The sequence below is a fragment of the Scyliorhinus torazame genome, chromosome 7, assembly GCF_047496885.1.
Source record: "Scyliorhinus torazame isolate Kashiwa2021f chromosome 7, sScyTor2.1, whole genome shotgun sequence".
Taxonomy (NCBI): domain Eukaryota; kingdom Metazoa; phylum Chordata; class Chondrichthyes; order Carcharhiniformes; family Scyliorhinidae; genus Scyliorhinus; species Scyliorhinus torazame.
The window spans coordinates 87926456-87941240 of NC_092713.1; the positions used below are offsets into that span (position 1 = coordinate 87926456).

At 45.3% G+C, this 14785-nt stretch overlaps 1 protein-coding gene across 1 annotated transcript in view; it reads right to left on the reverse strand.

The window, feature by feature from the left end:
- The window catches only part of cyp4t8 (cytochrome P450, family 4, subfamily T, polypeptide 8), a 162726-nt gene that overhangs the window by 64855 nt on the left and 83086 nt on the right, over window positions 1-14785 (reverse strand). Inside the window, exons 4-5 of the mRNA XM_072511029.1 lie at window positions 8848-8975; window positions 2450-2577 (exon numbers count right to left, since the gene is read on the reverse strand). Coding sequence (XP_072367130.1) covers window positions 2450-2577; window positions 8848-8975 — 256 coding nt within the window. The remainder of the gene's footprint in view (window positions 1-2449; window positions 2578-8847; window positions 8976-14785) is intronic.

Below are 14785 nucleotides of genomic sequence, written 5' to 3' on the forward strand. Positions count from 1 at the left end.
CGAACCTGGGACCCTGGAGCATGATAGTCCTCATTACCAGGGCCGCAAGGTTGTGTGCTTAACCCCCACTATACTCTCTATACACGCACATGACTGTGTGGCAAAATATGGCTCCAACTCCAAGTTTGCTGATGACATGACTGTAGTGGATCGTTCCTCAAACAAAGATGAGTCAGAGTACAGTAGGGAGGTAGAGAATCTAGTGGCATGATGCAATGACAACATTCTGTCCCTCAATATCAGCAAAACTAAGGAGCTGGTCATTGACTTCAGGAAGCGAATGGTGCCTTGGTGGAGATGGTTGACAGCTTCAAATTCCTAGATGTAAACATCATCAACGAACTGTCCTGGCCCACCCACGTCGACGCGACGACCAAGAAAGCAAACAGTGCCTCTACTTCCTCAGGAATTTAGGCATGTCCAGGTTGACTTTTACCAATTTGTATAGATGCACCATAAAAAGCATCCTGTCTGGCTGCATCATAGCCTGGTATGGCAACTGCTCAGACCAAGACCGTAAGAAACTTCAGAGAGTCGTGAACACAGCCCAGTCCATCACGCAAAACTGCCTCCCATCGATTGACCCTCTCTACATCTCCCGCTCCCTTGGGAAAGTGGGTAGCACAATCAAAGACCCTTCCCACCCGGGCTATTCTCTTCTTCCATTGGACAGAAGCATGAACAGATTCAAAAGCAGCTTCCTCCTCGCTGTGAAGTCACCAGACTCCTGAATATACTCTTAGAGACTGAACTGATCTTTCTATGCATCTCCTATTCAGTTGTAGCACTCTATTCTGTATGCTTCACCTGATTTAGCACAGTGGGCTAAACAGCTGGCTTGTAATGCAGAACAAGGCAGCAGCACAGGTTCAATTCCCGTACCGGCCTCCCCGAACAGGCGCCGGAATGTGGCTTCTAGGAGCTTTTCACGGTAACTTAATTGAAGCCTACTTGTGACAATAAGCGATTATTATTATTATGTATTTACCTCGTGTATTTATCGTATGTCCTTTGTTTTTCATGTATGGAGCGATCTGCCTGGATTGCACGCAGAACAATATTTTTCACTGCACCTCAGAACATGTAGCAATAAATCAAAATCTTTAGCATGGCCAATCCTGTACATCTTTGGACTGTGGGAGGAAATGGAGCACCCAGAATAACCCACGCAGACATTGGGAGAACGTGCAATCCCCACACAGAAAATCACCGAAGGCCAGGATCGAATCTGAGTCCCTAGCACTGTGAGACCACAGTGTTAACTACTGTGCCACCATGCTGCTCTTGGGTCCCTGTCCTCAGGACTCAACATTTTGGTCAGCCATTAAGCCTCATTACACCCAAATAGAGCAGTAATATTATTTTTGTAAAGGTCTCTGATCTGTTACAGTTCAAACAAGTGAAGATGGCACTCAGAAGCATGCATAGTACAATTCCAATTATGCAGTTCTTCCTTGCAGCCTTTCCCTGCCTGGTTGATGCTCTGTAACTACAATGCTGAATAGAGAAAATATTTTTAGTTAGAGCTTCCATCTCACTGAGGAGCTTTCGGGCCAATCTTCATCCAACAAGCTGCTCTGAAAACACTGCTTCCATTTTGCCAGCTGTGACAAATTCCGCCACAGTAGAGGAGACAATCTACAACATTCTAAAATAATCAACAACATTCAAAATCCAAAATACGGAACATTAAAAAAAAAAAAAGTCAATTTGCCCTATCTCCCAATGTTAAAATATTCCAAGATCTGGAGATGGATCCACATTTCCCCTCAAAACTAATCAGTTCTTCCTTGGGCCATACCGTATCAGTGTATCACGTTTCGATGAAATATTTCAAGGGGTTTTTGAGATATATGGTCTACAGAAATACAGACAAATGAATAAATAAATGGGTGAAAACATTACCTCCGCTATAAACCACTAATGAGATTTATAAACCAATTATTAATTTATATTGATTTATGCCTTTAAAAAATGGCAACTCATGTTTTTTTTAAAGAAATTTAGGACAATTGTCTCCTGATTTATGAAACGGTAGTGTTGACATGATATCATTTGGTGCAAATATCATGCACACAAATGTCACAGCACCAGGGACCCAGATTCAATTCCATCCTTGGTTGACTGTGTGGAGTTTTCAATTTCCTCCCGTGTCTGTGCGTGTTTCCTCCCACAATCCAAAGATGTGCAGGTTAGATGGATTGGCCATGATAAAATTGCCCCTTAGTGTCTAGGGATTTGCAGGTTAGGTGGGGTTACGGGGATACGGTGGGGGAGTGCTCTTTCAGAGGGCCGGTATAGACTCGATGGGCCGAATGGCTTCCTTTTGCACTGTAGGGAGTCTACGGTTCTATAAATGATCCCAAATACATTTTTGTGTGTTTCCTTCAAATAGTTAAGAAAAAAAATGCATCACAAGTTATTTTGTAACACTTATTCAAATGCTAACCTGTCATTCTGGCAGCTGCCACGATAACTGAACGCACATTTCAGAATACTATCCAATGTCATAAGGCTGATGTGTTGATAAAGCTCCAGTGTATGACTTTCTTTTGTGCAAAGTTGTTCCCATTTATTCTGTGTAGACAGACATTCATTTTCAACTTCTTTTCATAAAACATTTATATTAGGCTGTTAATCAATTGAAGAAACATAATACGTTACTTTTGTTTGTTTTTGCTGAACATTCTCTTCCTGCAGTCTCTTATTTAAATATAGCTGGTGCATTTCCAGTACTACGTGTGGAGGGCAGGAATTTGTGCTCTTTGTGCTGGATTGAGTCAGGTAAAGCGTTATGATTGGTCCGGTCCAGCAGTAATGTTGAAAGTAAGTAAAGACAAACCAGCTGTCCAGCCAGCTGAGGGCTGGTTTAGCTCAATTGGCTGGACAGCTAGCTCATGATGAAGAATAAGACAAGCAAGACCAGCAGCACGGGTTCAAATCCCATACAGCTGAGGTTATTCATGAAGGCCCACCTTCTCAACCTTGCCCCTCACCTGAGATGTGGTGACACCGCCAGTCAGTTCTCCCCCTCAAAGGAAAAAGCAGCCTATGGTCATCAGGGACGATGGCAACTTTACTTAGTAATGTTTAAAAAGCAACAAATAAACATGCAATAATCAAAGTCATTAGCAGGATGCCTGCAATTTAAGGTATGACGAACTCTGGTGTTTTATACTTTCAGTTGAGTCACCTTTGGAGACAAAAATTCAATAGTCGCCAAAAACTACTGGTGCAGGGATAATGCTGTGTGACTGACCCACATCGGTTGATTGCAATACAGGCAACCAGCCAACTTTAATCATTTCAATCATTTTCAGAGGCAAGCCAATAGCTGTCTCGATGCAGCACCATTTGTCATTTAATCCCTCCTATTTTCCATCCTATCACAGATCAGTCCCTTATATCTTTTTCTCAACCATCCCTCTTGAGTCTCATTGATACCTTTGTACTATCTTAAGAGCCCATAAAGTAATGGTGGGATGTAGGGCCATAATAGTAGATTGGCTTCATCCTCCTTTGATTGCTAATTCATTGTTTTTCTTCCCTTTTTTCTATTGACTTTTTCCATCAAGAATGCAAACAAAGGGCTTCTTATAGCAAACCTCTTGCACGGTCCAAGGCCAAAAATGTCCTGGTGCCCAGAAAGTTATTCACTCTGGCAATTTAAAGTTCAGTTCAATAGCTCCCCAAACTTTAAAAAAAAACATATTGCCTGAAAAATTCAGGTAAACACAAGTCATGAGCTGTGTAGCCCAGCAGTGAGCACCTTTCGTTGGATAATTTCCACTGGAAGATCTGTTCATGACAAAGTTAAACTTACTGCTTTGACGTTTTACTGGTCGAAATCATGGGTGCAATTTAACAGCCTTGTCGCGCATGACCTGGTGTCAGGATGAGGCCATTGAATCTCGCAAGAGGCCTCTCGTCTTCACTGGGCGTGATCCAGATCAGTATATTTAAATGAGCCATTGGCAGGTGGCTGAGTCATGTAAAACAGCATAGACTTCGGCGGGACTGAAGGCGCCATCTGTGACCAATGGCAAGTAGCCTCTGTTGCAGGAAAACCCATGCGGAAGGACTGGGAAACTCTGGCCAATGTGGGCAAGACGCAATCTAACGATTACATAAATGAATCGAGGGACAGACATCCTAGCAATAGTTTAAACTAATAGAGAGGGAAACAAGATTTGGTAGATGAGCTTATACCTCACCAACCAAGTGGGTAATGTTGGAACTTGGCCAAATATGACATGGAATGATCGAAAAAGAGGGATAAAACAAGGAAGCTAAAAATATATCATTAGCATAATTTGAAAACATAGTAGAAGGGAAAGAGGCCAAAAAAGACATTGACTATGCTATAATGACTCGAGAAGCAAGAAGATTGTTGTTAATCACTGCCTTTACGTGTTTTTTAAATGTTTTATTCTTTTCTCAAAGCTACAAAGCCAATGTGCATAGTGGACAGGGCAAACCCCTAATCCATCTCCTTGCTCCAAAAACCAATTTAAATTCCAATTAAATCCAATGCATGGTCTTCAAAAAAAGGGACATATATAAATCCAGGCTGAAAAGAACAGGCAGTGCACACTGTATTATTATTTAATATTATTTAATAATAAATATTATTATTTAATATTATTTGATTCACTGTGCTTGTTATCCTATCTGTATTTGGGTCACAAACGAGTCCATAACCATCTTTTCATGCACGTATGCATTCGGTAAATGGCAGGCAAAAGAAATAACCACTTCTAGCTGAATTGAAAATTGTCCTGCAATCCTACCCTTATATCTGATAATCAAAATTAAGCTGCAGTGTTAAACATGTCAATCTCGCATATAATAATAGGATTTTAACCATAGCATTTCAAAGGTCATGAATGGAATAAATAACAGCTCTATCCACATTTAGTGGGTTATTTTCATCAAAGGAGCAAACATAAGGGGCGGATTCTCCGTCCTGGGATGTCTGGAATGCGTTCTCCAATGAGACGGAGAATCAGGCATCGGGGGAAAATGAGGGTTGGCGCACCCTGACTCCCACTGGCGGCATGTACGAGGTCCATGATGTGCATCTGCAGGGGGATGCAAATGGATCTTAATGACCCACTTGCATCTATTTAGCAGGCTCAGCACCCTACACTCTGCCTTCCCGCAATCCCCAGTCCCCGCAGCCGGGAATCACTTGGGCACGAGTCAATGCGGTTTTTACGAGCATGGCCTTGACATGGTGGACCAAGGTGCCAACGGTTACTCCCTTGGCCCACCACGAGGTCCACCACGTCAGGGTCACGCTGGTAGAGGCCATCCGGGTCCATCTGAGGGTCAACCCCAGCCCCCAACAATGCACTGTCTGCCCACGCCTCTTTTACCAGAACTCCCACAGGGTCCCCTTTAATAGGAGGATCCTCCACAGGGATCTCTGTAATGGGGGACCCCCCCAGGGACCCCTGTAACAGGAAGACCCCCACAGTGACACTTGTAATAGGGGGACCCCCCACAGGGACCCCTGCCTAAAGGAATTCCCTCCACAGACGCTCCACACACCACCCCAACACCCCAGTAAAGGGACCCCTACCTGGGCACTAAAGAGCAGTCCAGGCAAGTGCAGTGTGAAGCACTATAAATCAATAAATAATCTTTATTGTCACAAGTAGGCTTACATTAACACTGCAGTGAAGTTACTGTGAAAAGCCCCTTTCACCACATTCCGGCACCTGTTCGGGTACACAGAGGGAGAATTCTGAATTCTCAGTTGGTACCGGAATTCAACCCATGCTGCTGGCCTTGTTCTGCATCACAAACCAGCTGTCAAGTGCAGTGAGCTAAACCAGCCTGCAACTGTAATACTTACCTTTCAGCTCCAGTGTTCATGCACAGCTGCTCGCCAAAGAATGGACAGATGGAGCTGTAAGGTAAGTTTACAGCTGTAATGCTTCTCACTTTACCTGCCTGGACAGCTCTATGGCTTATAGACAGTGTCCCTTTCTGGGGGGTGGGGGGGGGCTCTGTGTGTGAGGGGGAGGACTGTGGAGGGGGTTCCTTCAGGCAGAGGGCCCTCCTATTACAAGGGTCCCTGAGAGGAGGGGGGGGGGGAGATCCATACTTGGGGGCACGGAGGCACCCAGGCAATTCAGGGTGAAGCGGGGGGGTTGCTGTGAGGAGGGGTTGAGGGAGTCGGGGCCGATTTGTGGGGCGGGGGGTGGCCAGTCGCAGGACTTCGCTATCCGGCTGCCCGATCATGATGGTGGCCTGACAGCGGGATTTCCTGGGAATCCCTCGTAATCCACGCCATGCATAAATTTGCATGGCATGGAACACTGAATTACATCCCGCTTTACGACCCCAAGGTGATCGTAAAACTGGTGCAATTCAGCTCTGGCGGGAGAACATAGTCACCCAAACAGAGAATTCCACCCAAAAGTATTCAAAAGGGATTCACTGATATTTTTAAGTTGTACGAACACAAAGATAAGCTTGTCACATTTCATGGGTATGAAGAGTATGCTTTTTAGTATTCACTGAGAAACTACAGGAGAACCTCTGACAATCTACCAGTCTAATTATCTAGCTGACATTTTATGGGACAATGCCTTGCACAAGATGTCTAGCATCAATCTCTGTCTGTTTGACACAAATCCTCCTCACAGATCAGGAAATGTTAAAATTCAATTTTTGTTGCTCTGTACTTGCTGTGCCTATATTATCAGTACCATAAATGTAAGGTGTGTAGGAAGGCTTTTTAAAATAGGCGCAAGGTATGTTGGATGGCATCAGAACAACCGACATTGAAGTTTCTGTTCCAGGCAATTTAGCGTGGCCAACCCACATACCTTGCACGTCTTTGGGTTGTGGGGGTGAAACCCACGCAAACACGGGGAGAATGTGCAAACTCCACCCGGTCAGTGACTCAGGGATGGGATCGAACCTGGGATCTCGGCGCCGTGAGGCAGCAGTGCTAACCATTGCTCCACGGTGCTGCCCAATGAATGCTTTTTAAAAAGCTTTTTCACATATGCGATTGTTACGATAGTGCTCATTGGTTTGGTACAAAGTGTATAATGGATGAATGGGCATGGAAGTGGTATAGATGTGTTGGGGGCCTGTGAGATAGGGTGGAGGGGCACAGGTTGGCATGGAGGGTATGAGGGACCATTGGGTGTGGCTTGGGGGGCATTGGTTGACGAGCACGGTTTATGAGATCATTGGGTATGGTTGGAAGGTATATGGGGCCGTTGCGGGTAGATGAAGGAGCATGGGTTGGCTTGGAGGGTATGATGGGCCATTGGAGTTGGGTGTGGGCATGCTTGGAATCAGTTGGTACGGTATGGGAAGTGGATCAGGAGATGAAAGGACATGAGGCATGAGGGCTAGCAGACCTAATGTTGAATAAAAATAACTTGGACAAAGTCCCAGAGAACCGAGCCACTCTTTTAACCAGCCTGTCTCGGCACTCGGCCAATTCCTGTGGTCGCGTCTGAACTGTGTCGAGGCACTTTTGCCTCAGCAGGCACACCAAGTCAGGAGATTTCCCACTGCTCATTTATGACATGAAAATCCAGCCCCACATCTTCTTCATCTTGGTTCACCACGACTCCTCCATGGGAGTTAGGACATGCCTGCTGCCCTCCAGTTAGCTTCTGCTGTCTCCGGCTGTGGCGTTACCTTTCTCTGCAAGAGCACAGAACCTGCTGGTGAGGATTGTGCAATCGGATTGGTTAATGATGGTTGAACAGCTGGTAATGTATGTAAGCTGTGAGATTTGGGTGTGAGGCCTGTAACAATACCAAGTGTATGAGGGTGTGATGAAGCATACAAATTTCAGGCGTGAGTCCTGATTGATAGCGATTGTTGGTAAATAAATGATGGTGGTTTGAGCTGTGGTTGAAGCTAGTAGTGACGTTGGTAGGATATGGAATTTGAAGATGCATTCACTGGCCTTGAAGGCTTGTATAATGTCATTAAACTCTGTGGCACTGCATCCAGGTCTTCAGTGTTTGAAACCGAGTTCTCTGTGGCTACCTGTTCTCACTGCAATTTGAGTGTGTCTTAGGAGCCCTCCTGCAGATCAAGGACATCTCTCCTATGTTCCACCTCTTCCACTAAGGCCTCTATGTACAATTTCTGAAAAGCCTGGAACCTGCTTTCTCCCCCGTTATACTTTAATGTTTCCCAAGTCAGTTTCATTTCCTGCATGGCTGTCAGTAACTGCTCCAGTGATGGTGTACCTTTGATTTAAGAGCTGTAGGCCACTTTAAATGAGTCAAGACATCACTATCTTGGGCCCCTTGCTGGTGCAGTCAGCCAATGTAGAGCGAGATTAGCTGCACACAAGAATCATTCACCCAAACGGTTAGCATGGAGTTGCCATGTTGCTCGCATTATACACTTGAGTTAATTGTGCATCTCAATGCCTCCCCCCCCCCCCTTCCAGGGCTTATCCAATTTAGGTCTAAGCATCTGACTTTTCCCAATGTAAGGCTGGAGTTGGCAGTTGTGTTTTTCAGTGATTCACGACCCAGCCAGTTATCAATACAGCTTTTGTGAGGGGTAATAGGGAGGGTGGGGTGGACCTCTCGCTTATACTTCACTGAAATTAATGTATCTTTTTTCAACAGCACTATTCCTTTTTTCAGGCGTCATTATTGTTTAATACAACAAGCAAAAAAAGACATGTAAAATATCAATTGGGTGAAATAAGTGCTTGCTGGACTAAAATGGTCTCTTTACCACCAATGGAAATTACTAAGTGCTTACTGGCAAATTAAAACATAAAATTATTCAGAAACAATTTTTAACCAGAAGAGAGCAATGAATTAAAGATTTCTCCAAAGAACATACCAGCATAATTTTAGTACAATCTGCAACCAGTCTAACGTATGGCTTCAAAACATCGTAGTGAAATCCTGGCGTTAGCAGTCGTCTGTGACGGAACCATTTCTGGCCACCAGTCACCAGTAAACCCTCACCTGGGAATCAAAGATATGCACTCCTGAACATCATCAATTTTTAAATTTGTATACAGTAATTCCCTGCTTAGCAGTGTAGCTGCATTCCTGGAAAGCACTGGACGTGAGGGCTTGAGCGGTGAGCAGTGAGAGGCACAAAGCAACCGATTGAGTGAGAGCAGCTTCAAGTTGCAGGATTGTGGATGCAAGCTGCAAGCTGGAGAGGCATTGAGCTTGAGGGCCAGGAGTGGAGGGATTGGTGAGCGGGAGTGCCAGCGAGCAAGAGGGTTAGTCAGGGGGAGAGTTGGCCAGGAAGAGTCGGCCGGTGGGGAGAATCGGTCAGCCAGTGGGTTGGTCGGTCAATGGGAGAGTTGAGGAATAGGAGGATTGCTCCAAAATGGCGCCGATCAGTCACACAACCCTACCTCATAACCGGCACAGAATATTAATGTGAATCTGCAGCTCGAAACACAAAACTGACCCCCATTAACGTTAAATCGGAATGACTTTGTCATAACCCCCACGAGGACCACAATCAGTGATCTCCCCTGGGACTTGTGGAGTACGTGCTTCCCAGACAGGGGAACAAGGCCACCCGCCTGGGGGCTCATTATGTACTAATGTAAAAGTAGGGTCTGTTTGGTGAATTCCCTCAGCAAGGACTGCACTGGGAGGGATATAATAATAATAATCTTTATTGTCACAAGTAGGCTTACATTAACACTGCAGTGAAGTTACTGTGAAAAGCCCCTCGTCGCCACATTCCGGCGCCTGTTCGGGTACACAGAGGGAGAATTCAGAATGTCCAATTAACCTAACAGCACGTATTTTGGGACTTGAGGGAGGAAACCGAGCACCCGGAGAAAAGCCACGCAGACACAGGGAGATCATGCGGACTCCGGTCAGACAGTGACCCAAGCCGGGAATTGAACCTGGGACCCTGGCTCCATGAAACAACCACTGTGCTACAGTTACTGCTCAATAAATTTCAAAACTTTTTGAAGAGGGCAATATGAAATATTGAGATAAAGTTCAGAATTTCACAATACAATGTGTCAGAGAGAAAATTATTCTAACCGCACATCAGCTGTAGCCTTTGCAATGTGTTCCATAAACAATAGAGAAAAGGCTTTTTTCTTGTAATGTTATTTCAATTTTTAAAAAAGGGAGTGTCTTGGAAAGATGAATTGTAGTGCCAGTGTGCGCTACAATTTAATCACCTAGTTTTTGTTTTTGGAGAATGAAATTATGCTAGCTTTAAGCAGAAATCTGTAAATAGTTAGATAAATCTATGTTGTTATGACACCCTGGGCGAGTGAGCGGTCAATTCCAGCCCCACCGATCCTGGAGTCCCAACATAAGTGAATTAACCAATTTGTATTTACGAAGATCTTTAACCCTTGACTGTTCCAATGAGTTACAGGCACCAGATTTATAAGTAAAACATTATCAAACTATTTATTAATAAAATGGAGAAAAGATGAACAAATAAGGAAATAACAGAATAACCGCCTACCAGACTACCTAATCCCAAGATCCTGTCCCACCCTCTGCCCAGACAAACACCAGGTAAGGATTGGCGGGGAATAAAGTCAAACAGGGACTAAAGGGGTAGGCCTGATATGAGTCTTCACTCTGTGGTTGCAGTCTCTGGGAAATATGTTTATTCCAGTGGTTCAGATTTGGCTCAATTCCATCCTTCGACCACCAGATGGTGTTTCACCTAAGAATTCCAGGTCAGTGCAGTTCCCGTTGCTGGCCATCAGATGATGCTGTACACAGGATGCTCAGGCCGGTGCACTTCTGTTTTTCTACCACCAGATGGAGCTTTTGCCTCACTGTGAGAACAATTCAGCTCTGGTCTTGGAAGTTAGAAGCTTTTAGTTGCCTGATTTCTTCACAAGACACTGGTGGCTTTATCACAAATGCTCCGACCTTAAGCTTCAATTCTTCAGCTCTCCCCAGCCCCTGACACACACAGTTCAAAGGTTACTGACCTTTGGTAGGTGAATTGGACATTCTGAATTTTCTCTCTGTGTACCCAAACGGGCGCCGGAATGTGGCGACGAGGGGATTTTCACAGTAACTTCATTGCAGTGTTAATGTAAGCCTACTTGTGACAATAAAGATTATTATTATTCCTTGTATTTTCACACTCAAGATCTCTTTCCCAGATCTGTTGGTGTCTGTGCTCCTTTAACACAGGAATGTCTTTACAGAGTTGGGAACAATGCTTCTTAAAATTGTCCAGAGAGAGAAGAATTTCAGAGTCCTTGTTCTCTGGTTGCTTAACAGAACTGAACAAAAGATGGCACTCTCCAGATGACCCGCCTTCTTCCCTGTAAGTTACTGACTGGCTTCACCAAATTTTCGCTGGCCTCCTCAAGTTACTAAATTGGCAACGAGGATTAAAGGAACCTCCAGACTCACTCGTAGAACTGCCTAACTGCCTAAATTTGCTGTTTGGGACATAATGTCGTAACAATTTAAAATGATGTTAATCGGAAAATTGGAAGCATTGGACGCATGTCTGGAAGACTGGAACTAATATGCGGAGCGCGTGAGGTATTCTTTCCAGGCAAATGGGAGTTTGTGAGAAGACCATCAGAGGGTCCTCCTCCTGACTGCCTGCAGGGCCCAAACATTTGGGATCATAAAGAGTCTGACTCATCTGGTGGCACCGGACTCCAGATCCTTTGATGAGCTAGTCACTTTGGTTTCAGAACACTTTGACTCTAAGCCTTCCATAATTATGCAGCGGTGTCGCAGTTGCACGTGATTTACATGAGCCTCTTCCTGTTCATTGACTATACGGGCAGATCTGTTTTGCATTGTCCTTGAGCCATGTAAATAGGTCATGTAAAAATCCCACGATGGAACTTAGCAGAGCAAAGCATGCAGTGCTCTTGTCTGGCACCAGGGCCAAGGTGAGGTGGTGTACCCAAGAAAATAAACCCTCAATACTTTTGTGTAGGATCAACTGGTGAATTGGTGATGGACTTCTTGTCCCATTTAAGACGTCTGACAGAGCACTGCGAATTCGGGCCATCCCTCGCTGAGATGTTGAAGGACTGGCTCATGTGTGGCATTAACTACACGACCACGCAGAAGAAGCTACTGGTGGTACCCACCCTAGATTTGAAGCGGCCATCGAGAGCACACAGAGAAAGGCGTGCAGGAGCTGCAGGTGTCCACGGATTATGGCGTCCACAGTTTGGCCCGCCACTCTTTTTGGATCCCCTCTGCGTCACAGGACAGGGAGGTCTGACCAGTCGTCCTCCGAAAGGCTAGCCCCAGAGGTAATTTCGCAGCCGGGTCAGGATCTCGGGAGCTACCACAGACTAGTGGGATACCTCCTCGGTGGATGAAGGGAAACGCTGGCTGCATTGCCAACTGTGTGGAAGGCAAACCCAATGGCCATCCGGTGATGATGGAAATGGACACTGGTGCTGCCTTCTCCATTGTGGACATCCACATATTTTGGCGGCTTTGTGCAGGGATTATGCCACTGACACTAGGCGATACCAAACCTAGATTAGCTACCTACACTGGGGAGCCTTTAAAGATCGAGGGGACCACCATGAATCCGGTAACTCAGGGGCAGCAGTCTTTGCCTTTTGTTAGTCGTGGTGTAGGGACCGGGACCAAAATTGTTTGGACGAGACTGGTTAAGAGTCCTCCATTTGAAGTGGCAATAGGTCTTTTAGATGGGCACCGGAAGTCTGTAAGACACACTGGGTAAATGTACCAAAGTGTTCCAGGAGGATTTTGATAGAATAAAGGGAGCCAAAGCACATATCTACGTGGATCCTGATGCTCAGCCCCGATATTTCAGGGCGAGGTCTGTACCTGATGCTTTACTTGCGAAGATCAATGTGGAGCTTCGGCACCTACAGGATCTGGGGTCATAGCCCAATTCAGTTTGCGGAATGGGCCACGCCTGTGGTGCCTGTAATGAAGCTCGACAAGACTGTCTGCCTTTGTGGAGATTTCTAGCTCACTGTGAGCAAGGTCTCGCGTCTGGACTGGTATCCAATGCCCTGAGTAGAGGATTTATATGCCAGATTGGCTGGAGGATGTTTCTTCACGAATCGCGACATGAGCCATGCTTAACTGCAGGTGGAGCTTGATCCGGAGTCCAGATTGTGCACCACAATTAATACTCATTGGGGTTGTTTGAGTACACGTGCCTCCCATTTCAAGTTCCATCGGCCCGACGATCTTTCACCGAGTGATGGAGAACATTTTGCAAGGCCTCCCGAAGGTGGTGTTGATTTAGACAATATATTCATTACGGGATCTACAGGGAAGGAACATATGGATAACCTACAAGAAATGCTCCAGTGGTTTTCCCATGTAGGCTGTTGTGATGCCCTGGGGCTAGGTGCGCAGTAAATCTCGGCTCCACATACCACAGAGTCCCAATACAAGTGAACTAACCAATAATTCGTATAAAAATCACAAAATCCTTGGCCCTTGGCTGCCCAATAAATTACAGTCACCATGTTTGCATTTTGAAACACAATTAATGTTTATTTATAACAGAAATACAGATGAAATATGCAGTGATTATAACGGAATAACGGCAAGCTAACCTACTCCCCCCCTTTAACTGTCACATTCTCTACCTCCACCATACACAAGACAGACACACACAGAGGGGTGGAAAGGGGTAAAAATAATAAGGATTAAGGCAGACAATAAAGATGAGAGATCTTATTTTAGTTGGGGATTTCTTCAGTACATCATCTTCCCGGTATGAGTGAGGTTTAAAGCCTCTAATGTTGCAGCCCCTACTGGCTTTCCTGCAGTTTTTTAAAAACATTGAACTCACACCTTCTTGGAGTGACAGAGACTTTGTTTCTTCAGACTTTGCTCTTAGCTCGGGGCAGGGGGTGGAGGGGGGGGGGGCTCCTCTAAGCTCTGTTTTCAGGAATCAAACATTCACAGGCTTAATGGAGAGAAAGAATTGGCTGGATCGTTTCATGCAGAGGTCTGACAATTATTTTTTTCCCTGGAGAGAGTTAAACTGGTTCCTTCACCTCCGCTGCCAGAATTCAAACTGAAAGTAAAGATGGAACCTCATGGCTTTGAAGAACATTCTAGAGAAGCTAGAACCAGTAATCACTGGGCATAGGCAAAGCCCTGCCTTTTTGAACTAGCTCATTGGCCGCCCGCCAAGTCCATCACTCTGGGACATCACTGCTGTCAGTCAAATCGCTCTTGAATCTGCTGGTTGGAATTACAGGCAGCTTCATACTGATTGCTTTGCCTTAGGATCACAGGTTAATCCTTGGTTTAAATCGTCACAGGCTTCTGCTCAAATTAAAGACAAAGTCCACATTAAAGGCATAGGCCCATTAATCACCCATGGACAAAAATTGTAACAGCAAAAATAAAAATAACAGAAAGGGGAAAACAGGGAACAAACAGGGTTTCAACAGGAGGATCATTGCAAGGCGCCTGGCTGAAGAGGAACAAGTGTGTGTTCTGTGCTAAAGCAGTGACCTATCTCAGTTACAGGGTGGACAGGTATGGTCTACACCCAGTCGAAGATAAGGTTTGGGCTATAAAATTGGCCCCAATCCTGAAGAACGCCACTGAGCTCCGGTCATGGGCTTGGTAAAATACTGTGGGAAGGTCATTGCCAGCTTGGCTAGTCTGTTGACTCTGCTCTACGAGCAATTGAGGAAAGACCAGGAGTGATGCTGGGGTGCTTCGCAGGTCAAAGCATTTGTTGCTGTTGAGAAATATATGTCTTCCACACAGCTTCTGAACAGCTTATGATCCGGCTAGGCCTCTAATCTTGACTTGCGATGCTTCTCCCTACG